This window comes from Salmo salar, chromosome 20 (genome assembly GCF_965601325.2).
Source record: "Salmo salar chromosome 20, fSalSal1, whole genome shotgun sequence".
In the NCBI taxonomy this organism is placed as follows: Eukaryota; Metazoa; Chordata; class Actinopteri; order Salmoniformes; family Salmonidae; genus Salmo; species Salmo salar.
The window spans coordinates 44334787-44362512 of record NC_138310.1 but is presented as its reverse complement, the minus strand read 5'-3'; the positions used below and the strand labels follow the sequence as shown (position 1 = coordinate 44362512).

At 41.9% G+C, this 27726-nt stretch overlaps 1 protein-coding gene across 1 annotated transcript in view; it reads left to right on the top strand.

Moving 5' to 3' along the window:
• Positions 1-27361, top strand: part of abcg1 (ATP binding cassette subfamily G member 1) — a 33537-nt gene extending 6176 nt beyond the window's left edge. The window contains exons 3-15 of the mRNA XM_014161979.3: positions 11463-11580; positions 12047-12179; positions 13356-13406; positions 13998-14143; positions 18200-18323; positions 18790-18904; positions 19200-19345; positions 19530-19631; positions 20057-20225; positions 20407-20507; positions 21254-21412; positions 22005-22123; positions 24712-27361. Coding sequence (XP_014017454.1) covers positions 11463-11580; positions 12047-12179; positions 13356-13406; positions 13998-14143; positions 18200-18323; positions 18790-18904; positions 19200-19345; positions 19530-19631; positions 20057-20225; positions 20407-20507; positions 21254-21412; positions 22005-22123; positions 24712-24940 — 1712 coding nt within the window. The 3' untranslated portion in view covers positions 24941-27361. The remainder of the gene's footprint in view (positions 1-11462; positions 11581-12046; positions 12180-13355; positions 13407-13997; positions 14144-18199; positions 18324-18789; positions 18905-19199; positions 19346-19529; positions 19632-20056; positions 20226-20406; positions 20508-21253; positions 21413-22004; positions 22124-24711) is intronic.
• Positions 27362-27726: the final 365 nt, after the last annotated feature.

The following is a 27726-nucleotide window of genomic DNA, read 5'->3' as shown; positions in this document are numbered from 1 at the left end:
CATCATAAAATTCACTAATAATAATAAACCTATAACGTTAATTTTAGATGTCAAATCGACCTCAACCACATTTCAATTCATTACGCCACTTTATTTACTGTAGAACACACATTTATTTACATAGCTAGTTGTGATGATGGCTTAAAGGGACATTACACATTTTCAACCTTTAATATTCATGATCTCCAGCACTACTCCAACGTCAACAATGTTGATCAACCAGTGGGCCTCCCTGTGGCTCAGTTGGTAGAGCATGGTGTTTGCAACGCCAACATGGTGTGTGCAATGCCAGGGTTGTGGGTTCGATTCCCACGGGGGGCCAGTACAAAAAAAAAATGCATGAAATGAAATGTATGTATTCACTACTGTAAGTCGCTCTGGATAAGAGCGTTTACTAAAATGTAAATGTACAGTATGGGATTTTAACCAATTAGTAGCCAATGACTACTCACAATTGGTTAAAATCACATGATTCACACCAGATGGTGCCATTGGAAAAAATGATCTTGCTCTGTCTTTTTTACTACAAAACATAGACCTTTAAATATCCCTTTAACTAGACTCAGACCTACAGTTTAGTGCATTGATGTGACCTGACCTTGTCTTTTCTGACTGACCATCTGTCTGACTGAGAGGATGACGAGGCATGGGTATCACCCTGGAAATCCATTAGATGACGTGTCAGTTAGTGCTTTAAAGACCTGATGCATTTCACCTAGGCTGAACCCTCCAGACATACAGACATTCGGTTACTCTGCCGTTTACACCAAATAGTATTGGTGGTGACGAAAGTGTGTGTGCTTGCTTACATGCATGTCTGTGAGCGAGCGAGCGAGCATGACTAAATGTTTTGCTCCCCGTTTTTAAAGCGCATCAGAGGACTAATATTCAAGGGATTAGGCCACTGTAAGCTTTTGTTTGTTGGCATGGCTCTATATAGCTTTTTTAGAAATGTTTGTGTAAGGAGTCTGCTCTCTCGTGTTTAATAGACTTCACACAACTGAGTCACATACTCTTTTAATGTCAGCTTTGGTTGAAAAGAAAAACAGCTCTGCCCTGGTTATAATCTCGATCTTTCAGGACGATCTTTCAAGATCCGTCAGGATCATGGGAAAGATTTATAACAGGGTAGTACAACTGAGTCACTGTCACGAAGGGATGTCAGCATCTACAATATGTCTGTCAGAGCATGGGCACCTGCGCAGGGAACCCTGGGAGTTGAATTACTCTCAGATTTGTGCCACTGAGGATCCCTGTGATATCCTGGTGACTTTAGCAAGGTGTTCAGATCTACATTTAGATGTATTTATTTTATTTAACCTTTATTTAACTAGGCAAGTCAGTTAAGAACAAATTCTTATTTACAATGACGGCCTACCAAAAGGCAAAAGGCCTTCTGCGGGCACGGGGGCCTGGGATTAAAAATAAATAATAAATACAATATATATATATATATATAGGACAAAACACACATCACGACAAGAGAGACAACACAACACTACATAAAAAGAGACCTAAGACAACAACATAGCAAGGCAGCAACACATGACACAGCATGGTAGCAACACAACAAAACAACAACATGGTAGCAACACATTTACATTTACATTTAAGTCATTTAGCAGACGCTCTTATCCAGAACACAACATGGTACTGTACAGTAGCAGTACAAAACATGGTACAAATATTATTGGGCACAGACAACAGCACAAAGGGCAATAAGGTAGAGACAACAATACATCACACAAAGCAGCCACAACTGTCAGTAAGAGTGTCCATGATTGAGTCTTTGAATGAAGAGATTGAGATAAAACTGTCCAGTTGAGTGTTTGTTGCATCTCTTTCCAGTCGCTAGCTGCAGCGAACTGAAAAGAGGAGCGACCCAGGGATGTGTGTGCTTTGGGGACCTTTAACAGAATGTGACTGGCAGAACGGGTGTTGTATGTGGAGGATGAAGGCTGCAGTAGACATCTCAGATAGGGGGGAGTGAGGCCTAAGAGGGTTTTATAAATAAGCATCAACCAGTGGGTCTTGCGACGTATAGAGTGTAGTGATGTGTCCTATAAGGAGCATTGGTGGCAAATCTGATGGCCGAATGGTAAAGAACATCTAGCTGCTCGAGAGCACCCTTACCTTCCCATATATAAATTATGTTTCCATAATCTAGCATGGGTAGGATGGTCATCTGAATCAGGGTTAGTTTGGCAGCTGGGGTGAAAGAGGAGCAATTACGATAGAAGAAACCAAGTCTAGATTTATCTATAGCCTGCAGCTTTGATATGTGCTGAGAGAAGGACAGTGCACCATCTAGCCATACTCCCAAGTACTTGTATGAGGTGACTACCTCAAGCTCTAAACCCTCAGAGGTAGTAATAACACCTGTGGGAGGAGGGACATTCCTCTTACCAAACTACCTTTGTTTTGGAGATGTTCAGAACAAGGTTAAGGGTAGAGAAAGCTTGTTGGACACTAAGAAAGTTTTATTGTAGAGCATTTAACACAAACTCCGGGGAGGGGCCAGCTGAGTATAAGACTGTATCATCTGCCTATAAATGGATGAGAGAGCGCCCTACTGCCTGAGCTATGTTGTTGATGTAAATTGAGAAGAGCGTGGGGCCTAGGATCGAGCCTTGGGGTACTCCCTTGGTGACAGTCAGTGGCTGAGACAGCAGATTTTCTGACTTTATAGACGGCACTCTTTGAGAGAGGTTGTTAGCAAACCAGGCCAAAGACCCCTCAGAGACACCAATACTCCTTAGCCGGCCCACAAGAATGGAATGGTCTACCGTAGCAAAAGCTTTGGCCAAGTCAATAAAAATAGCAGCACAATATTGCTTAGAATCAAGGGCAATGGTGACATCATTGAGGACCCTTAAGGTTGCAGTGACACATCCATAACCTGAGCGGAAACCAGATTGCATACCCGAGAGAATACTATATCAAGAAAGCCAGTCAGTTGATTATTGACACGTTTTTCCAACACTTTAGATAAACAGGGCAAAATAGAAATAGGCCTATAACATTTAGGATCAGCTTGATCTCCCCCTTTAAATAATGGACGAACCGTGGCTGCCTTCCAAGCAATGGGAACCTCCCCGGAAAGGAGAGACAGGTAAAACATGTTGGAGATAGGCTTGGCGATGATAGGGGCAGCAACCTTAAAGATGAATGTAAAATGAATACCTTCTTATAGCACTCGGGCAGTGAGAGAAAGAGAGATGGTGTCTTTAAACTCGCACTTGTCTTTTCTAACTAGCACTGATTTTGTAGATTTTCTGGAGAAGGTTTTTGGCTGTTGTGCTGAGCTGCTCTTCTTCCAGTGTATTCTATCATCCATGACTGGAGACCCAGTTGAGTAGACACATCACACAATGATGTCCTGTGACTTAAGCAGTGCAGCAGTCTCCCCTTGATGGCCCATATTCTCAAAGTCTCTCAGAGTATGAGTAGACTACCGATCTAGAATCAGTTTTGCCTTTCAGATCACAATGAATAGGACAGGGGGGACATGATCCAACTACCCCATTCGGGAAGTATTCACACCCCTTGACCTTTTCCACATTGTGTTATGTTACGGCCTAAAATGGATTAAATAGTCCCCCCCCCCCCCATCAATCTACACACAATACCCTATAATGACAAAGCAAAAACCGTTTTTTTGATTTTTTTGCAAATTTATAAAGAATAAAAGCTGAAATCACATGTACATAATTGTTCAGACCCCATCGGGTTCAAGTCCGGGCTCTGGCTGGGCCACTGAAGGGCATTCAGAGATTTGTCCTGAAGCCACTCCTGCTCTGTCTTGGCTAAATGCTTAGGGTCATTGTCCTGTTGGAAGGTGAACTTTCGCTCCAGTCTGAGGTTCTGAGCTCTTTGGAGCAGGTTTTCATCAAGGATCTGTCTGTACTTTGCTCCGTTCATCTTTTCCTTGATCCTGACAAGTCTCCCAGTCCCTGTTGCTAAAAAACATCCCCACAGCATGATGCTGCCACCACCATGCTTCACCGTAGGGATGGTGCCGGGTTTCCTTCCGATGTGACGCTTGGCATTCAGGCCAAACAGTTCAATCTTGGTTTCATCAGACCAGAGAATCTAGTTTGTCATGGTCTGAGAGTCCTTTCGGTGCCTTTTGGCAAACTCCAAGCAGGCTGTCATGTGCTTTTTACTGATTAGTGGCTTCCGTCTGGCCACTCTACCATAAAGGCCTGATTGGTGGAGTGCTGAAGAGAGTGTTGGGCTTCTGGAAGGTTCTCTCATCTCCAAAGTGGAGCTCTGTCAGAGTGACCTTCTGGTTCTTGGTCACCTCCCTGACCAAGGCCCTTCTCCACCGATTGCTCAGTTTGGCCGAGCGGCCAGCTCTAGAAAGAGTCTTGGTGGTTCCAAAGTTCTTCCATTTAAGAATGATGGAGGCCACTGTGTTCTAGGGGACCTTCAATGCTGGAGAAATGTTTTGGTACCGTTCCCCAGATCTGTGCCTTGACAGGGTTGTGTCTTGGAGTTCTACGGACAATTCCTTTGACCTCATGGCTTGGTTTTTGCTCTGACATGCACTGTCAACTGTGGGACCTTATATAGACAGGTGTGTGCCTTTCCAAATCATGTCCAATCAATTTAATTTAGCACAAGTGGACTCCAATCAAGTTGTAGAATCATCTCAAGGATGATCGATGGAAACAGGATGCATCTGAGATCAATTTCGAGTCTCATAGCAAAGGGTCTGAATACTTATGTAGATAAGCTATTTCTGTTTTTTATTTTTAATGCATTTGCAAAAATGTCTAAACCTGTTTTTGCTTTGTCATTATGGGGTATTTTGTTTAGATTGCTGAGTATTTTTATTTTTTAAATCCATATTAGAGTATGGCTGTAACGTAACAAAATGTGGAAAAAGTCGAGGGGTCTGAATTTCCGAAGGCACTGCATAATAGAAATCAAGCAATATCTACAGGTGAAAATGTAACATGATGCATTTTTTATTTTTTTATTTTTTTATTTTTTGTGGACTGCTCTTTTAAGAGTGTACTAAAATTAAGGAATGTGGCTTTAAGTGCATTATTCATTTATGTTTGGCTTGGAGCAGTGGTGCTTTGCAGCAGATCTAAAACATTTAATTACAGTCTATAGTTTTGACAGACTGTTACCCTGCGATAGGCATGTTCTTGGGTGGGAGCCTGCACGAGAGGTATCAGACGTTGTTACACATAGCTGAGGCGTGTGCTAGATATAGCTGAGGTGATCTACTAGAGGGCTACATAAAACAAAAACACATGCAAAAAGACTCTTTCAACAGCCACAGTGGGAGTCTAACTGACAGTATGTAACAGTCTGGCCGGATGATATATGGGAAAACTCTGTTTACTTTTTTGCTGTATTGGAACTGTTTCGTTGCTGTCAGGCAATGCATTGGAGAAAATGCATGCCACTATAGTGGCATTTCTATTTTAAATCCTGAAATATAACATATTTAATCGTGGAATGTTTTCATTTATGTTTTCAATTAGGTAGATTTGACAGAACAGAAAAAGAAACACGCATCTATTGATGGAAAACGGCAGTGATGTTTTTTAGGCGTGTGTTCATTAGGAACCAAACGGATTGAAAAACATTTAGCTATGGTGTGCACTAATGAGTACACCCCAAGATATAATCATTCATCAGACGAAACATGGAACAGATCAGATTAAAGTAAAATATGAAGAGAACCATGACTGGTCTGGCATCAAAATAACTCACTCAGCACCAACATGTACTGTGGGCCTGCATTTGCAGTGGTCCAGCCCCTGAAGTGACTATTTACACTGTATGCAAGGATTTCCTTTGTGTTGTCTTAGGCATGCTGCATTATCTCTCCAACTTCCATTGTCTCACACCTTTGGGTACATTTACATTACATTTAAGTCATTTAGCAGATGCTCTTATCCAGAGCGACTTACAAATTGGTGCATTCACCTTATGATATCCAGTGGAACAACCACTTTACAATAGTGCATCTAAATGTTTTAGGGGGGGGGGGGGGGTAGAAGGATTACTTTATCCTATCCTAGGTATTCCTTAAAGAGGGTAGCAGAGGTTCTGTTGTGATAACATCCTGTAGGTCTGATATCTGATTGGTGGTTAACTTTACTGTAATACGATTGGTCAACAACTCAGATTTTCAATCAATCAATCAAATGTATTTATAAAGCCCTTCTTACATCAGCTGATATATCAAAGTGCTGTACAGAAACCCAGCCTAAAACCCCAAACAGCAAGCAATGCAGGTGTAGAAGCACGGTGGCTAGGTAAAACTCCCTAGATAGGACAGAACCTAGGAAGAAACCTAGAGAGGAACCAGGCTATGAGGGGTGGCCAGTCCTCTTCTGACTGTGCCGGGTGGAGATTATAACAGAACATGGCCAAGATGTTCAAATGTTCATAGATGACCAGCAGGGTCAAATAATAATAATAATCTTTAATGCAACAATTGTCACGGCTGTCGTAGGAATGAGCGGACCAAAGTGCAGCGTGTGTGTCGTTCCACATTTTTATTTATATTGTGAAATTATGCAATTCATAAATACACTGAATAGAAAAAACAACAAACCGTGATGCAGAGATGAACACAGACACAACTAAAAAATATTCACCCACAAAACCCAGGTGGAAAAACCCCTACTTAAGTATGATCTCCAATTAGAGACAACAAGGACCAGCTGCCTCTAATTGGAGATCATCCCAAACAAAACCAACAGAAATACAAAACTAGAACATAGAAATACAAAACATAGAAAAACACCCCCTGTCACGCCCTGACCTACTCTACCATAGAAAATAACATCTTACTATGGTCAGGACGTGACAGTACCCCCCCCCCCCCCCCCCCCAAAGGTGCGGACTCCGACCACACCTAGACAAAACAACAACAACCCCCCCCCCCCCCCAAAAAAAACAAAGAGAAAATAAAAAAGGGAGGGCTGGGTGGGTGGGTGGGTAACTTGTCTATGGCAGCTCTGGTGCAGTACCCAGAACCTTATCATCCAGCGGATCCTCCCACAGAGGAGGCGGCTCCGGTTCGGGGCGTAACCCCCGCTCCGCCCGCTGATCCCTCTGCTTCAGTACCACCGGACTGTGGATCGTCATCGGAGGAACCGGACTGTAGATCATCGCTGGAGGTTCCGGGCTGCAGGCCGTCTCAGGGGGTTCCGGGCTGCAGGCCGGCTCAGGAGGTTCCGGGCTGCAGGCCGGCTCAGGAGGTTCTGGGCTGCAGGCCGGCTCAGGAGGTTCCGGGCTGGGAACTGTCGCCGGAAGCTCTGGACTGGGAACTGTCGCCGGAAGATCTGGACTGGGAATGCGCACTGGAGGCCTGATGCATGGAGCCGGTACAGGTGGCACCAAACTGGTGACACGCATTTCAGGGCGAACGCGAGGAGCAGGCACAGGACGTACCGGGCTGTTGAGACATACTGGAGACCTGGTGTGTATAGCCGGTATCAATTGTTCTGAAACTTCCACACACTTCTCAGGACGAGTACGGGGAGCTGACTCAGGTGGCACCAAACTGACAACATGTTCCTTTGGGAAAAACTCGCGCATCCTCCACCAACTCAACAACTCTCCCGTTTCTCTCAACTCCAAATTCTCCCTCTTCTCCCGGATTGGCTCTGGTTCACTCCTCGGCTCCGCCGACTGCTCCATGTGCCCCCCCCCCCCCAATTTTTTTTTATTGGGGTTTCTGTAGCCTTCCTTCCCGAGTTTGTAGCTGTCCCTCCTTCACTGCTTCCTCCTGCTTCCCTGGCAGGCTCTTTTCTCCTGCCACTATTTTATCCCAAGCCCTGGATATACTCCTCCTGATCTCCTCATAAGACCAGGATGCCATTACCTCCTGGGTACACTGCTTGGTCCTGTGTTGGTGGGTGATTCTGTCACGGCTGTCGTAGGAATGAGCGGACCAAAGTGCAGCGTGTGTGTCGTTCCACATTTTTATTTATACTGTGAAACTATGCAATACATAAATACACTGAATAGAAAAAAAACAACAAACCGTGACGCAGAGATGAACACAGACACAACTCAAAAATAATCACCCACAAAACACAGGTGGAGAAACCCCTACTTAAGTATGATCTCCAATTAGAGACAACGAGGACCAGCTGCCTCTAATTGGAGATCATCCCAAACAAAACCAACATAGAAATACAAAACTAGAACATGAACATAGAAATACAAAACATAGAAAAACACCCCCTGTCACGCCCTGACCTACTCTACCATATAAAATAACATCTTACTATGGTCAGGACGTGACAAGAATAGTCTTGCTGTAATATTGCTCAATTATCTTCATTGACATATAATATGCATATAATAAATACTACCCCACTACACAGGAACATCCACGCTAAACTAGAATCGGTTCAGTTAATTTGCCACATTGTTTAGGAACACTTGTTGACCCACTTCTACATCCTACTGTCACTTTGACTTTTGTCCTAACTATCTTGATCTGCTACTACATGTATGCATTTAATGTTTTGTTATGACTAACACATACCTTTGGTAACAAACAACATTTTCTACATTATCGAAGGTAAAGACCACTTCGGAGTGCTGTGGAAAAGCAAAGAACTAAAAAGGAACTGTAGATTGTGTTTATTGAGTAGGCCTAACTTAGCAATTGCTGTACGGTCAATTAAAAGAAATCCAAAAGTTTAATTGACTTTTAATCAAATCCTGGCTGACCGTTTCTTGCTCTTGAAATATCATGGCTCTAAGTTAGTGGAATGACTCTTTTGGCATTAAGTCTCGGGCTAGTCCAATTTCGACAATCACGGAGTGAACATTGGGTGTTTGTGCCTTATAAGTTGAACAGCGGAGGGAGACACTCGGGTGCTCATCCTCCTTGGCTGCTCTAGATCTCCGCCCAGGCATTAGTGTCTTTTGCAGGAATAGAAGGGGAGGGGAGGCCCTCCTCTGTCATCCTTCAGCATCCCAAATACAAATACTGGTAGTACAGCCACAGCAGGTGTCACTATGCCCACCACATGGTTTCTCTTTTAAGCCCCTTCTCAATCCTCCCTCCCTCCCTCTCGTTCCCTCCCTCTCGATCACCTCTCTTGCTCCCTCACTACCTCCTCTCTTCTTGCAGCTGCTCACTGATACAGATGGACATGCATTTTAGACCATCTTTCATTTCCCCCACACACATCTGAAATATATTTTTCGACCATACAGGTCAGTTGGAAAGCACTCAATGCAACTTTATTGCATTTATATGATCATTTACTTATCTGAACATAAAGGGTATTAAGATAAGTGCAATCCACTTATTTAGCTGCCAACTCATTCCAACCCTAAAATCCATTTACCCAAATTGTTCAACTCGTATTAAATGGATAATAAATACTTGTTATCCTCTTCCAAAGCTCAGATTTTATGCAGAGTGTGATTTTGACTTTTCTGTGTAGCCTACTTTGTCATTATTTTGCCAAAGGGCAAGTACATTGGTCTTTCAGTGAATGCACCCAATCCAATGAACTGTGATTAATCCTATTGTTTACATGTGCTGATTGGGTGTAATACAAGTCTTTGCCAAATTTGGTTACCTGCCTTATTTTTACCAGGTTTGTTTGATTCTGAGTGTCACGGCTGTGATAAGGAGCAGACCGAGATGCAGCGTTTTCGTTCCACATATTTATTATAACCGTGAAACGGGATGCAATACAAAAATACTTAAACTAACCAGAAAACAAACCGTGACGCAGAGAGGGAAAAAACACACTACTCAAAATATAGTCACCCACAAACAATATGCAGAAACACCCCTACTAAATATGACCTCCAATTAGAGGCAACGAGGACCAGCTCCCTCCAATTGAATGTCAACCCAATCTACCATAGAAAATAACAACTTATACTGTATATGTCAGGGCGTGACACTGAGGGACTTACATAAGCATACAATTTCTGTCCAATACAATGCATATATGGACACCGACAACTATGACGTTCCATGTTGTCATGCTTTGGACTCAAATAATTGAATGGAATTGATTTTGTAAATACATGATGATTTGTTTACCTCCAGCTCAGGTTTTTCTCCCTTTCAGACTAGGATAAATTGATGGAACTTGAATTTCTTTCTCACGTTTGTTCAGTTTTCTTGCTGTAACATGCTGACAATTGTCACAACTCATTCAATGTTAGCCTCCTGAGCTAAAGACTAGGCATTAGCTTTAGTCTCAGACAAAAGGTTACTCATCACATGAGTATAGTGTCACAAGGTTTGCATAACGTTTCACTTGTCTGTTGAAGGATGTAGTTACCATTTATAGTGGGATTCAACACCAACTAGACATATAACATACTTCAAGCTCAAAGATGTGTTTTTTGTTTAGCAATTTATTTTCCTTCTTCCCGATCCACATCCTAGTGCATTTCTTTCATCACTCAATGCTTCACCCCCCTCACCAAAAACAAATCCGTGAAATGAACAAGTTATGAACATGCCCTTCCTGAACCAGTCAATTACTGTCTGTGCATGGCTTACACACTGTGTCCTCACAAGGGAGAGGTTACTAAAGTGCATCCTCTCCTAGCAGGGAACTACGTTCCATTAAAAGAGGACAGAAAAGGTTGGAGGTATTTGTGTATCGCTCTGAAGGATTATACCAGAAAATCCAATTAAACTGGCAGCCACTGCAATCAACTGGATTAGTGTTCAGATGGCCGTGTCCATTAGATAAATAGCAGGTTACTATAGGCCATTTCACTGGCTTTCTGCATGCTTATGGCTAGGCAATTATTTAATTTCCATTTTATTTACAGTGTTATCACATACGATAGATTAAGAGTGAGACAGTGAGACACTCTAGTACTGAGACCTTGGACCCTGGGTTGCACATTTCTGTTCTAGCCCAGCTCTAACACACCGGATCCAAATCATCAAGGTCATGAATCGGGTGTGCTAGTTCTGAGCTAGAACAACAGTGTGTTCACCGTTTACACGAATGTGCTGTTCAAACAGAATAGATAAACGGCTCATTTTAAAATGTGAACGAATTCTACAATGTACAACAATAACTTTATTTATAAAGCATATTTTAATGAATGCAGCTCAAAGTGCTTCACAATAAGCACCCCAAAAAACAGGGTGTGTTGATTTGAATCACACCATGGGCATGTTTGGGTGGGAACCCGGCTAATACAAGCTTGTTCTGGGGTCTGAAAGGTGAGCATGAGGAGATTTTAAATGTAATAGACACCCAACCAGATGGGTGCATTCACTCAGAAAACACAATAAAATCCAAATATCCCCTTTTAACCCGAAACACAAAGAGGGTTTTATCCGAGGAGGAGAGAATGCATGGTTTGGACATTTAAGCAGGTTTAAGCAGATACTGTGTGAAGCTTAAAGCCTGAAGTGCCATTGTGAGGCTGATGGAGGGTTTTATATGGTTCTGCTTTCTTTTGTACCCGGCTCTTAGGTTACAAGACCCTGCTGAAAGGGATCTCTGGGAAATTCACCAGCTGCGGCCTGGTGGCCATCATGGGTCCCTCAGGAGCTGGGAAATCTACCCTGATGAATATTCTGGCCGGCTACAGGTGAGCCACAGGCCCGACACTTAACAACCAAGAGGTGTACAAGGAAACTGATAGACGATTAACTTCTACTAACAAGAATCACGCCACACCTACAGTTCTGGGCATTAAAAAGTTGTCATTACATAAAGCCTTGCTGCAGCTTGCTGTTACCTTGCTGTGACTCTCGCAGGGTGACGCCAAGCGCCAAGTTAATTCGCAATCATTTAACAATGACCCAAGTCATGAAATACATTTTTGAGAATGATTACTGTATGTATTTTTGTATATATTCCATTTGTATTGTATGTGTATGTTTTCATGCTTTAAACTGTTTTAAACTTTGGAAATATGTGTTGTTCATGTTTACATGAATGTCTTAGCTCTTTTCTATTGTTTCAATTGTTCATTTCTCTTTTAAACCCAGAAATAAATCAATTCTATCATATGAATCAAATGCGTAACCCAGGTATGGCTTTGCCCTCTGTAGAGAGACAGGGATGAAGGGGGAGATCTTGATCAATGGGCAGCCTCGTGACCTGCGCTCTTTCAGGAAGGTCTCGTGCTACATCATGCAGGACGACATGCTTCTGCCTCACCTCACAGTACAGGAAGCCATGATGGTAATTAAAAAAATTATATATTTAACCTTTATTTATCCAGGAAGTCCCATTGAGGTCAGAAGACCTCTTTTACAAAGGAGACCTGGCCAGAGGGCAGGTCAATAGATCAAACACATTGCAGTGCATACACAATGGAAATGATTGCTTCTGGAAGTAAACCATAGGTTCATTTAAAAAAAATTATTTCACCTTTATTTAACCAGGTGGGCCAGTTGAGAACAAGTTCTCATTTACAACTGCGACCTGGCCAAGATAAAGCAAAGCAGTGCGACACAAACAACAACACAGAGTTACTCATGGGATAAACAATCGTACAGTCAATAACACAATAGAAAACTCTGTATACAGTGTGTGCAAATGAAGTAAGGAGGTAAGGCAATAAAGAGGCCAATTGTGGCGAAGTAATTACAATTTAGCAATTTACACTGGGGTGATATGTGCAGATGAGGATGTGCAAGTAGAAATACTGGTGTGCAAAAGAGCAGAAAAACATATGGGGATGAGTTGTTGCTGTGGGGGGTGCAGAGCTGTTGGCCGGGGTTGGAGTAGCCAGGTGGAAAGCATGGCCAGCCGCAGAGAAATGCTTATTGAAATTCTCAATTATCGTGGATTTATCAGTGGTGACAGTGTTTCCTAGTCTCAGTGCAGTGGGCAGCTGGGAGGAGGTACTCTTATTCTCCATGGACTTTACAGTGTCCCAAAACATTTTGGAATTAGTGCTGCAGGATGCAAATTTCTGTTTGAAAAAGCTAGCCTTTGCTTTCCTAACTGACTGTGTGCGTTGGTTCCTGACTTCCCTGAAAAGTTGCATATCGCAGGGACTATTCGAAGCTAGTGCAGTACGCCACAGGGTGTTTTTGTGCTGGTCAAGGGCAGTCAAGTCTGGAGTGGAGTTAAACTGGTGAAACGTTTATAAAGCTCCAAATACAATGTATTAGAGCAGTCAGAATTCATTATTCCACATGATGTCTGTTCTACATAATGCATTTATATGTGACATGGTGCCCTTCTAAACTGGGGCTTTCTTCACATTGATAAGATACATATTCTTCTCTCTACATGGTTGCTTCTGAGACATGAAAGATTCTATGCACGTAGGTGTCGTTTCTCTTCTTTGGGACGCAGCCTTTGGGACGCAGCCGTAGTGTGAACTAAATCTTACTCTCTCTCTGCTAGGTGTCTGCTAATCTGAAGCTCCAGGAAAAGGATGAGGGCAAGAGAGACATGGTGAGAGAGTTGCATGGGAACGGCTTCAGAATCTTCCCTCACCTTAATCTCCTACATGTTCCCTGACCCTCGAACTGGAAATTAGGACCAGTTACTATTTCAGCCCTGGAGTGTTGCCACTAGTGCAGTCAGTACTGGCTTTAAACAGGCTGGAATGGATGTAAAGTGATATCATGAGGGTGGCTGGGAAGGAGTGTGTGTAGATGTTGCTACTAACCACTGATGCAGGGTCAGATATGATTTCCTCCCCATTATGCTTAAAAGGATACTTCGGGATTTTGCCAATGAAGCCCTTTATCTACATCCCCAGAGGTAGATGAACTAGTGGATACTATTTGTATGTCTCTGTGTCCAGTATGAAGGAAGTTAGAGGTAGTTTCACTAGCCAATGCTAACTCGCGTTAGCACAATGACTAGCAGTCTCTGGGTATCTGCTAGCATGCTAGTAGTTACCTATAGACTCCCAGTCATTGCGCTAACTTTAGTTAGCATTGACCCTAGATCTGTGATTAATGTAGACTTATACGTCACGTTGCCGAGAGGGAGGGATGTGGTTATAGGTGTTTGTAATCCTCCTGTGTTTGTTTTTAGGTGAGGGAGATCCTGACGGCCCTGGGCCTGCTTGAATGTGCGAAAACCCGAACGTCACATCTATCAGGGGGGCAGAGGAAAAGGCTGGCCATCGCCCTGGAGCTTGTCAACAACCCTCCCGTCATGTTTTTTGACGAACCCACCAGGTCAGAAGCTCCCATTGCACATCGTATAGAACACATGCATGTGTGTCAGTGGCAAGTCCTGACGTGACAATGGATTATAACGTGCCACTGTCTAAGCACACTGTATAGTGTGTAGTAACCTATATATCATCTCTCCCAGTTGGCTTCTGGTTAGGAAAGACTTGAGTCTCACCAGGGGACACAAATGAGTCCCAAAGTCCTTAATGACCAAAAAAGCAGCCATTTGTCTCCCTTTGGTTTACATTTGTACCATCTGTAGGGATTAGCCTACTCCTGAAGCTCACACACACAATTTTGTCATTGCTCTACACAAAATATTCCATAATGTCAAAGTGAAAAGAAAATTCTGCATTTTTTAAATTGATAAAAATTCAATAACAATTCCATAACAAAAAAATGTCCTAAATTAGTTTAGAAGTAAAAAATTATTCTGACTACCCCTTTGTCTGTCCCCCATACATACAACATCTGTAAGGTCTGGCGCCGACAGAGATGGCTGCCTCGCTTTGCGTTCTCATATTCTTATTCATTCCTTTACACTTGTTTGTATAAGGTAGTTGTTGTGAAATTGTTAGATTACTTGTTAGATATTACTGCATGGTCAGAACTAGAAGCACAAGCATTTCACTACACTCGCATTAACATCTGCTAACCATGTGTAGGTGACCAATAACATTTGATTTGAGGTCCCTCAGTCAAGTATTGCATTTCAAGCACAGATTCATCTACAAAGACCAGGGAGCTTTTCGAAAGCCTCATAAAGAAGGGCTGTGATTGGTAGATGGGTGTAACGCTTGGACGTCGTGGGTGTGGAGTCAGGCGCAGAGGCAGAAAAATGTTTGGTACAATATATATATTTAATAAGTACCACAAAAGAGGAAAAAATGCCCAAACACAACAGGGCGTAACAAATCCAAAGTCCAACACAAAACACAACACGAACACAGTGAAAACACGTAACAAACCCGCACACAGAACAGGTGGAGAGGCGGGCTTAAATAATATCACTAATTAACTAACAGAACACAGGTGCAACTAATAAAGACATGACTAACAGAAAAACTAAAATGGGGATCGATGGCAGCTAGTAGGCCTGTGACGACGACCGCCGAGCGCCACCCGAACAGGGAGAGGAACTACCCTCGGCAGTAGTCGTGACAATGGGTAACAATAACAAATCAGACATTGAATATACTGTATCTTTAAGCATGGTCAAGTTAATAATTATGTTGTGGTTGGTGTTAAACCACCCAGACACATCATAGATGCAGTTATCCTTCTGAACTGAGCTGCAGGACAGGAAGGAAACTGCTTAGGGATGTCACCATGAGGCCATTGGTGATTTTAAAACAGCTACAGAGTTCAATGGCTGTGATAGAAGAAAACTGAGGATGGATCGGCAGGTAGCCTAGTGGTTAGAGTGTTGGGCCAGTAACCGAACAGTTGCTAGCTCGAATCCCCGAGCTGACAAGGTAAACATCTGTTGTTCTGTCCCTGAACAAGGCAGTTAACCCACTGTTCCTAGGCCGTCATTGTAAATAAGAATGTGTTCTTAACTGACTTGCCTAGTGAAATAAAGGTTAAATAATTTAAAAAACAACAACATTGTACTGATTCTACAATAATGACATAAATGACAGAGTGAAAAGAAGAATACAAATATACAGAATAAAAATATTCCAAAACATGCATATGTATGCAAAAAGGCACTAAAGTATTATTTCCAAGGAATACATTTGTTGGTCTAAATGCAAAGCCTTATGTTTGGGGCCATCACAACACATCACTGAGTAGCTGCCTCTTTATTTTCCAGCATGGTGGTGGCTGCAACATGGTGTGGGTATGCTTGACATTGGCAAAGACTGGGGGAGTTTCTCAGGAGGAAAATAAACTGGATGGAGCTAAGCACAGGCAAAATCCTAGAGGAAAACCTGCTTCAGTCTGCTTTACACCAGACACTGAGAGAGGATTTCACCTTTCAGCAGGACAATAACCTACAACACAAAGCAAAATCTACACTGGAGTTGCTTACCAGGAAGATGATGAATGTTCCTGAGTGGCCAAGTTACAGTTTTTACTTAAATATGCTTAGAAATCTATGGCAAGACTTGAAAATTGCTGTCTAGCCATGATCCCCAACACACTGACAAAGCTTGAAGAATTTTGAAAAGTGTAATGGGCAAATATTGCACAATACAGGTGTGTAAAGCTCTTATGAGACTTACCCAAGAAGACATTAGAGTATTTTGTGTAGATCGTTGATAAAAAAGAAAAGACAATGCACCCATTCTAAGCCTTGTCTAAGCCGGGGGATGGGGGAAGGGTTCTACTAAACTATATGGAATTGTTTTAAGAAGGTCATACCAAGGATACTTTCGCTATTTCATTTGGAATTTTAAGACCCCTTGAGGTATGATGGAGGCCACTATGTTCTTGGGGACCTACAATGCTGCAGAATTATTTTGGTAACCTTCCCCAGATCTGTGCTTCGACACAATCCTGTCTCAGAACTCTATGGACAATTCCTTCAACCTCATGGCTTGGTTTTTGCTCTGACATGCACTATCAACTGTGGGATCTTATATAGACAGGTGTGTGCCTTTCCAAATCATGTCCAATCAATTGAATCAAGTTGTAGAAACATCTCAAGGATGATCAATGGAAACAGGATGCACCTGAGCTCAATTTCGAGTCTCATAACAAAGGGTCTGAATACTTATGTAAATGAGGTATTTCAATTTTTTTATTTAATCCATTTTAGAATAAGGCTGTAACGTAACAAAATGTGGAAAAAGTCAAGGGGTCTGAATACTTTCCGAATGCACTGTACTTCCAATACATTTTTTCAACGTCCTAGAGCAACAACCATCATGTGCGTGTTCGTGAGAGTCTCATCTTTCCAAAGAGGCGTCATAATACTTAAGATTTTGTGAGAAGACCGATTTTCGGGATGTCTCATGGTCTGACAAACACTGCTCTAGCTCTGTCACCTTTAACCGCAAGTGCGACATTACGGTGGATTGAGACACATCGAATGCAGCAAAAAAAAGATAACTCTAGCTTAATCTGATGGATTTTTATCGACTCTAGGGGGTTGAATCCATTTTAATCCCACTTTGTAACACAACAAAATGTAAAGAAATCCAAAGGGGGTTGTAGATTTTCTATAGGCACTGTAAATATTCCAAGCATCTGAAAGGGTATCTTCTAAAGTCAAACTGACAACATATGGGACTGAGATAGGGCAGATGGAAATTCCCTGACAAATACAATCAATAAACAGTAGAGTACTGTAGAGCTACCACATTTGCTAACCTTACCATAAACGTTCTCAAGTGCTCTTGTTATTTAAGGCTCAATGTCGTTTTTAGGGTCCATTGTCCACTGTTATTAGAGATAGAGATGTGTCTGAAACAGGATTTGGGTTCATTTGAATTGCCAGCCAATTCATGTAGTAAACTGAAATTCCAATTCAATGTTTGAGAAAATATTTTATTTTCAATGACTTCTCAATAAATCAAAAAGAAGAAACTATTTATTTCAAAATGTTCACATTCCTGCCTGAATTGACTGACTTCAATTTGAATTGACCCTGGTCTAAAACTGGAATGATGTCATAGTTTTTGAGAGCAGCAGCGTGTAGCATCTCTTAAGGGGATTTACTCCTGATGCCCAATTCTGTCTCTCAGTCACCTCTGACTGCTTAACTGCACTGTGATACACACTCAATCCAAAGAGTCTTCTCACCTGGTCAAAATCACTGACATGATTCATATCAGTGTCCAGTGATAGGCCATTAGATCAGATACAACAACATGTGTGCAGAAAAAACACATCATGTTAACTTCAGTAGCTAACGTTAGTGTTTGTTTCTTTGTCATATAGTGCAAGTTTAAGCAATGTGCTGGAGTCCTTCTACCAGTTCACATCACTAGTTTGCTTCTCCTCTGTGCTGATGATCTAAGATGTTACTTTAGGTGTGCAAAAGCAAATCTATTCTTTGCTTTGACATTGTCCCCTATATGCGAACCCTGGCCGCTATACCCTGTTTTGCAGTGGCCTGGACAGTTCCTCCTGCTTCCAGGTGTTGTCTCTGCTGAAGGCCCTAGCCCAAGGTGGCCGCACCGTCATCTGCACCATCCACCAGCCCAGCGCCAAGCTCTTTGAGCTCTTCAACAAGGTCAGCCTCCAACCTGGCCTTCTGTTAGCCTGAGTTCCAGATCTGTTTGAGTTGACTTACCAACTCCTACGTCATTGGCGTGACAGGATAAAGAGATCTGGGACTCAGGCTAGCCTAATGCATGGGAATCTATGAAAGGCACAATTATACCAAAGGATCACAGTTGGAAATGAGATATGTAGCTAGCTAGACATGTGGCACAATACTTATGCATGGTCCCCATACAAATAAACAAATCAACAGGCTAATGTAGTTGTTTAACAAAGTAAAAACAAACTGTGTGTGCTTGGTATATACAGTACCTAGTGTGACTAACCTAAAAGAGAGGAACTACAGGGTCGTCTTTACTTGTTGCTTTGCCCCTAATGTCAATGATTCCAATGCTACTTTGATAACTAAATGAATGGTCTGCTAAATTAATGTACTGTATCCTGATTGCTTCGTGCCCCTGTGTTTCCCTCCCTAGCTGTATGTCCTTAGTCAGGGCCAGTGTATCTACAGAGGGAATGTACCTAACCTGGTCCCCTATCTTAGAGAGCTGGGGCTCAACTGCCCAACGTACCACAACCCTGCAGACTTTGGTGAGAAACTCTTACCAGTTTAATGAGAAACAAGTAAAATGTGTTGTCATCATTGTTATAATAACCTTATTTACACATGCATATCAGTGTATTCAGGAATCTGCCTTATTTTCTTAGAATAACTGTCCCAGGAAGTTATTTTAGTATACTTTGGTATAAAGCGTTCTAGAAACTATTCTTTCTATTAGTTCAACTGAAAATACATTTTCTCAGAATAGCTTTTACAGATGGTTCCTCATGCAATAATCCCTGGGCTTTTTGTGACATTCGTACCTCTCTCTCCATTTGATCCCAGTGATGGAGGTGGCGTCTGGGGAGTACGGAGATCAGACGGCTCGTCTGGTGAAGGCCGTGCAGGAGGGGAAATGTGAGCAGGTCTACAAGACAGACATGAACGATGGACCCCTCAACCCCTTCCTGTGGCACAAATCTTCTGAGGAGGTAAAGGGGGGATTAGTGTATTACTACAGCTCTCAATGGGTTGAAATGAAGAATCTCACGGAAGTTCTCTTTTCAGAGTCAAAGTATTTCATTTCAATGTTTCAGGATTTATGTTGAGAAGTCTTAGCACTTCAGGTTGTTCAGTCTCTGTTTTTCTCTCTCTGTCGCTCTCCAATCCTTTCAGGACTCCTCTTCCAGTGAGGGCTGCCACAGTTTCTCAGCCAGTTGTCTGACTCAGTTCTGCATCCTGTTCAAAAGGACGTTTCAAAGCATTATTAGAGATACGGTAAGACAGACTGCCACCTACTGTTTCATTTTTATACTGCAACAGCTTCCTTTTTAAAATAGCCAAATGTCATGTAATGAACCCAAAACACTTTAATAAGATTCAAAAGCATATGAAAAGGATAAGAGGAAAAAACTGAGTTCAACAAATTGGGATGTCATAACACAAACAAAAAATAGATCTATTCATACCATACTTTGCATAACCATTCCATTTTCCCTCCTCCTCTCTGCCCTCCTTCCTCTTCCTCTGAAACAAATGTATTTTATAAAGCCAAATGTATTTTTACATCAGCAGTTGTCACAATGTGCTTTACATATACCCAGCATAAAACCCCAAAGAGCAAGCAATGCAGATGCAGAAGCACAATGGATAGGAAAATATAAACACTACATTTTTTCTCTTCTCCTGTTCTGGTCCTACAGGTGCTGACTCACCTAAGAATCTCCTCTCACATTGGAATTGGGATTCTGATTGGCCTGCTCTACCTGGGCATCGGCAACGACGCCAAGAAAGTGCTCAGCAACTCTGGCTTCCTCTTCTTCTCCATGCTCTTCCTCATGTTTGCTGCTCTAATGCCTACTGTTCTTACCTGTGAGAATTCTCTGCTCTTCTTACTGACAGGCATCTGCGTGCATTGATTTAGTGCATGAATTTACAATAGTCGTAAGCCATTGCATACAGTATGTTAGGAGTAGACTGTGCTGAGATTTACCTTGGCTCTGATTACCTAAATGAGATTACTATGGCGCTGTTTTCTCTGTCTCTAATGCAGTCCCTTTAGAGATGGGAGTTTTCCTAAGAGAGCACTTGAACTACTGGTACAGTCTGAAGGCTTACTATCTGGCCAAGACTATGGCAGACCTCCCCTTCCAGGTAATTACAAATATCACATAGAACTCTGGAGGGTCATTTTTAGTAGTTTTGTGTCCCAAAAAATGTGTAAGATGGTATTTCATCAAAACGTAAAAAACAAGAGAAAAAAACAAAAAAACATTATGATTCTATTATTCACTGAAAAGAGAAAAGGTATTGATTGTAACCGAAGAAACCTGTTATGGGAGCTCAAAGTGGCTTTAGCATCAAAGCAATTCTGTCCGTCAGATTTGGACAAATCCCACAATAACATTACATAAGGAGGCTTTACGCGTCACCAGACATCGCCCTGTGCTCTAAATTAAAAGTGACAAAGGTTTACTGCATGTTTTCATTTATTGTATTGAATTTGTATTGTATTGCATCTAATTTGGCTTTTTTCAACAATTCAAAATGATTATTTCAAAGAACAAATAGCTTGGCCTTCATTCTCCACATGAAGAAAAGTGTTTTAGTTTGATGTTTTATTGATACTCAATGTGTTTTCCATGGTGAGATATTGTTGGCTGAACATGTGGAACGTAAGGTGGCCGTATCACAATCTTAGATAACAACAGCCCTTCAGCAAGGCACTTAACCACCTACACGACCCTGGGGTGCTGCACTGACACTATCCTTACAATCTGTCAATGTGTGATTGGGCTTGTGTGGAACCGTACGTGCGTGTGCATGCAAGAAAAGCTGACAGGACAAATGTATGTGTCCACAAACGGACAATCAAGTATTTGTCTTATTTTGCTTCACAGATAGTGTTCCCAGTCGCCTACTGCAGCATCGTCTACTGGATGACGTCCCAGCCGCCTGACGCTGTGCGTTTCATACTTTTCTTGGCCCTGGGAGTCCTCACCTCTCTTGTGGCTCAGTCTCTGGGCCTGCTGATAGGAGCGGCTTCCACCTCGCTACAGGTACGTCCTCCATTCACTCAATACTAACACGCAATAATAACTGCTACACCTATTGTTTGCCGCTTAAGATTTGCAAATAAACTCTATTGTGACCATTCCGGCTGAGTATTGATATTATTAGCTAATTACAGCTGAGTATTGATATTATTAGCGAATTACGACTGAGTATTGATATTATTTGCTCATAAAAATAAAAAATAAATGGTGCTTGGGGCTGGTCCAAGGGTAGTGCCGCCCCGTACCACATATGCCCCTAGAGGCAGCGATTCAATCCCCTGTTCCACCTTTCACTCTCTCTGCTGTATTCCTCTCTTCTGTCCCCCATCTAAATGTATAACTTGTATCTGTAAATACAACTTTTTAAAATTAAACAAATATTTATACATATTTTTAACTGTATTTCCTGGCACAATCACACCAACCACATTGTATTTACACGGTACCCACCTGTAGTATATGAATATAATTATATGTTTCTCAGAGTGGTACCCAATTGTATTCTAAGCAGACAGTATAAACTGCAGTATGTATATGTAACATGGTTACAGTCAGTCACGTCCTGCCTCTGATGTTGCACTTGTCCATGTCTCAGGTTGCCACGTTTGTAGGTCCGGTGACTGCCATACCCGTACTGCTTTTCTCTGGCTTCTTCGTCAGTTTCGACACAATTCCGTGGTATCTTCAGTGGATGTCATACATTTCATATGTCAGGTAAATCGTTTTTCAGATACTTTTTCCAGAGCATGTGACCTGCCCCTAATACTGAGAAAGTGGCATGTATTCAGCACTTGAACAGTAGGGGAAAGTGGGGTATGTTGAGCCAAAGGGTTAATTGAGCCACCCCTTGTTTCTAGGAAACCATACACAAAATGAATCATGTGACCAAATATTTAAGAAGTGGTAATTATTTCATGAAGTCTGTGACAGAAGAAACCATATGGAAAAAGTGATAAGCAAGTTATGTCCAAAAAAACAGATTTTCACAAAGTCAAATGAATTTGTGTTATAGATTTCATGATGCTTGTATCTAAACCAAAGTACATTGTTTTATACATCAGTTGAGGTCTCTAAGCTACAATATGAGGTCCTAAACCTAGCATGAAAGTGCATCCTTGTAACTGTGTGGGCTAATATAGTCAAAATGTCAGTTTAACGCATAATATGCATAGTGTGTCATGCATATGAATTCAAGAGTGCATTTTTATTGTTACAGAGCAGACATCATCATGCGCCGTGTATACAAATGTAAAACAAGCCGGGGTCTAGTCCCCATTGAGGTTCTTGACAGAGCAGCCAAGGAAGTGAGAAAAGTGAAGTCCGCTCAAGCAGCAGCAAGGGATGAAAAAAAAATAGACTTAATGACACTGAAGCGATACATTGAAAAGAAACCACAAAAAAACGGACATGCATCTGTGCGAAAGAGAAGCTATGATAGAGGAGCAGAGGCACACAAGGTCTTATCGGATGACATGGAGTCTGAGCTTGCTAAACATATCAAGAATCTCGTGAACCAGTTTCATGGGCTTAGTAGCCTTAGTAGCCTCAGACAACTTGCCTACAAAATTGGCACATAGAAGCAACATCCCTTTCTCAGACAACTGGTCAAGAAATGGAAGGGAACAGAGAAATCCACTGTATATCTGAATGTAGGCATACATTTAAGATATACAGTATACCACACCCCCATTCCATGAATTCAACTTTGACCTACCAGCACCCTCACCCATAGGACACCATCACCCACTTACCACAAGGCGGCTCAACTTACCCTGACCCTATGCACAACTTAAAAACGTTTTAGCCCCTTTCTCCCCAATTTTGTGATATCCAAATTGGTAGTTATATACTTGTCCCATCGCTGCAACTCTCATACGGACTCGGGAGAGGCAAGGTCGAGAGCCATGCGTCCTCCAAAACACGACCCCGCCAAAAGGCACTGCTTCTTGACATACTGCTCGCTTAACCCGAAAGCCAGCCGCCCCAATGTGTCAGAGGAAACACCGTACAGCTGGCGACCGGAGTCAGCTTGCATGCGCCCGGCCGCCACAAGGAGTCGCTAGAGCGCAATGGGACAAGGACATCCCAGCTGGCTAAACCCTAACCTAACGCGGACGGCACTGGGCCAATTGTGCGCTTCCTCATGGGTCTCCCGGTCGCGGATGGCTACAACACAGCCCGGGATCGAACCTGAATCGGTAGCTTGCATGCGATGCAGTGCCTTAGACCGCTGCGACACTCGGGAGGCCCACCCTATGCTTAACTTACCCCATACCAGGGGTAAGTTGTGCCAAGTGACCACCTTTTTTGGACAAGCTATGTTTTCAAAACTGTTATGTTTACATGAATTCTGATATTTCCAGGGATACACAACATCCTGAAATATATGTAGATATCTTTCTTAGAAAGAGTTATATATATACTGAACAAAAAATATAAACACGCAACATGCAACAATTTCAAAGATTTTACTGAGTTACAGTTCATATGAGGAAATCAGTCAATTAAAATGTATTCATTAGGTCCTAATCTATGGATTTCACGTGACTGTTGGTCACAGATACCTTTAAAAAAAAAATGGGCCTCACAATGGGCCTCAGGATCACGTCACGGTATTTCTGTGCATTCAAATTGCCATTGTGTTTGTTGTCCGTAGCTTATGTCTGCCCATACAGTACCATAACCCCACTGCCACCATGGGGCACTCTGTTCACAACGTTGGCATCAGCAAACCGCTCGGCCCACACAACGCCGTACACATGGTCTGCTGTTGTGAGGCCAGTTGGACATACTGTCAAATTCTCTAAAATGAAATTGGAGGCAACTTATGGTACAGAAATGTATTTTAAATTATCTAGCAACAGCTCTGGTGGACATTTCCGCAGTCAGCATGCCAATTGCACGCTCCCTCAACTTGAGACATATGTGGCATTGTTGTGTGACAAAACCGCACATTTTAGAGTGGTCTTTTATAGTCCCAGGCACAAAGTGCACCTGTGTAATGATCATGCTGTTTAAATCAGCTTCTTGATATGCCACACCATTCAGGTTGATGGATTATCTTAATACATTTGTGCACAACATTTTAGAGAAATGAGCTTTTTGTGCATAGGGAACATTTCTGGGATCTTTTATTTAAAGCTCATGAAACATGGGACCAACACTTTACACGTTGCATTTATATTTTTGTTCAGTGTATTTCCATTGACGTAATGATGCTGAATGTAAAAAATGGCTCAACTTACCCCACTACTCTTCATCCTCTTTAATAGCACCATAAAGCAGTTCCTATTATTTTGTAGGTATGGCTTTGAAGGTGTCATCCTCTCCATCTATGGCCTGGACCGGGAGGACCTCCACTGCAACAAGGATGAAACATGCCACTTCCAGAAGTCGGAGGCCATCTTGAAAGAGCTTGATGTGGAAGATGCCAAACTGTACCTTGACTTCATAGTGCTCGGCATGTTCTTTGTGAGCCTCCGCCTCCTCGCATACTTTGTGCTGCGCTATAAGATCAGTGCAGAGAGGTAGACTGGAGAGTGGGGGTAGGAAGAAGAAGGCCCAGATCGCATGAACGCTGGAATACCGCTTCTGGAGACCTCCAGGCAGTGGCCAGAAACACTCCATGCACACCAAACTCTTGGCCAAAGACTACAGAATATAGACACCAGTTGTGTGAGAGTGTGCATGCTGTATGAATCTACTTTGCTTAGACAAACAAAGATGGCAGAGAGGAGCTCAGTGCCTCAGCCCGTGGCTGATTCCCAATATTACAAGACCATTCTTGTTTAAAAACCAAAAAGATTGGCTTTTTGAAGGCAAGGCTCCTGGCACAGTAGGAATCTAGATGTAATCGCCTTGTGCAGTATTTCTTTGTCCAAGAGAACCAACTAAGTAATGTAGGAATTTGTTGTTGATAGGCTCTTGTCTAGTCTGTAGTTTCCAGACTGGTTTGTATGACCACTGTGTGAAACCAATTAAATGAAATAGCTTGGTGGAAGGACAATGAGAAGACAAGGCCACACTTAAACTGGAGCTGGTTTCCTCCAATGTGTGTTTATTATATAGGACTGCCAGTCAAATGGGGCTCTAATCCAGGACCCTCAGTAAATAAAGGGACATGTACAACATTGCTTGTTGCTAATATGGGATAAAGCAATCACATACATACATTCTGACCATGTGAGAGACTGTACAGTACCAGTATATAGTTTATCTGGGGGTGAGTATCCTGGAAGCAAACTTGGCATGTAAACGCTCGACAACCCAGCCTCTCAGGCACAAGTGAGTAACATCTGTGCTCTAACAAACTAATTAATCAAATGAAGCACGTGCTATGAGTTGCGTGGGCGTGCTTCCGGGTTTTTGAGAGAAACAAAGTATCACGTTAGCACCCCAGGTCAGGGGTCTGTGGTTGGGATTATAGGGCTCGAGTCGTTGCAGGAAGATATGGGGGATTTTAATTCGGATGTGACTGTGGTAGGCTTAACATGACAGGCCAGAATCCTAACCTGAGATCTGAGGACGTAACGTGAACGCCAAGTTAAGCATTACATTATCTCAATCATTACCAACACAGCTTAGTTTTAAATGGCATGGAGGATAGTCACACAGTCAGTCATGTAAAAGAGAATTGAGAGTGAAGAGGATTTTTCACTAGTTAATCCTCTGTCACAAAATAAAATCATAACGAGACATTTTCACTGCAGGAATTATGGGTACAGTAGCTGGTGGTGGCACAAAAGGGCTGGATTTTGGCACCTGTCTGGCCAATCAGAACATGCTCCATGGCTAAATATGTGGTTGCTTTACAGTCTTTTATGTTTTGCGTTGTCATCAACACCAATTTGAATGTTAGTCCGCTATAGCCTAGTTTGTTAAATAGCCTACAGAAACAAAATAACTAAAATGTAGGCCTACCCATCTTTGCTAAATATACTGAACATGTTGGCAGTCCACATTGCTCTATGTAATTGCATTTGTTCAATATGGAAATATTATTAAACATAGCATTCACACTGATATAGGGGCTAGGCCTACTGTAAATGTCATTATGGCTGCGCCATGGACATGCCAAACGTTGTCAATAAGCAAGATATAATTCACTATTGATGAGGCCTAAAAAGAGGGAATCATTCTAATCAAATTCTAATCTGAAGAAAAAGTTGTTTGAAGTAGGCTATGTCTAAATACAGTTAGGCACCATAATTACTCCCTGTGGGCATATAATATTACAGCATAGACGCTGGACAAAGATCCAATATAAAGAGAATGTCCACTCACCATTATACTACTCCCAAATATGTTTTCTAAACATAATGGAACCATCTTACAGATCGCATTCACAAGTCTCCAGAAATAGCAGACGCTCCTAAATTCCATTGCATGCGAGATGAACGTTCTCATCGTAAAGCGTGGTGAAACATTTTAAAATGTTTTATTTTTATTAAATGAAACGTTAAAACAAGCAATCAGGTTTTTTTTTTTTAACAACTTTAGTTCTAAATAGCTTGGGGTCAGAAGCATGATATCATAAAAAAAAACGGACAGGAACCAGCCTTCGTTATAGCGACAGTATATAGGCCTAGGTTAAAGGAACACTTATCTTCCTCTATCGTTTTTTTACAACAAAACATAGGAACTCACCATTTTCACATGTTGATGTTGGGGTGATGATGAATATGAAGTTGGAAAAAATGTGGTGTTTCCCTTTAAGGGTAGCCTACAGGATGGCTTGGTTTGTAATCATATGAAACGGAAAACAGGCAATTGTTACAGGAAAATAACTTCTAAAGGGTCACAAGCATCATCTCATCTCTCGTTTCATGATGGGCATATGGACACAAGTAGCATGCGTGGAGGGGTTTTTACACACATACATACACATATATATATGTGTGTATTGTGTAGGCCTAAGTTATTTTAGCCAGCTCCCGTTTTGGACGTGCGTAAATATATATATATATATATATATATATATATATATATATATATATATATATATATATATATATATATATATATATATACACATACATACATACATACATACATACATACATAAAAAGGGGAAGTCCACTTACTCTTTTTCTGCTCCCAAACTTACATTTTTTATTAAGCTTTGTTGGTTAAGATTTATTTCAAAGCGGTCTCACTAGCCAAACCCTTTATTGTTAGGCTTGGCTACTTGGTGAACGCATTTGGCAGGAGAAAACAACTGCCTTCATTGAGAGGAAGGGAGGATTATGCACAGTTTTTAATCAAATGAAACCAAAAGAGAAAACATATCCTCTCTTCTTCCATGAGTATAAGGGTCA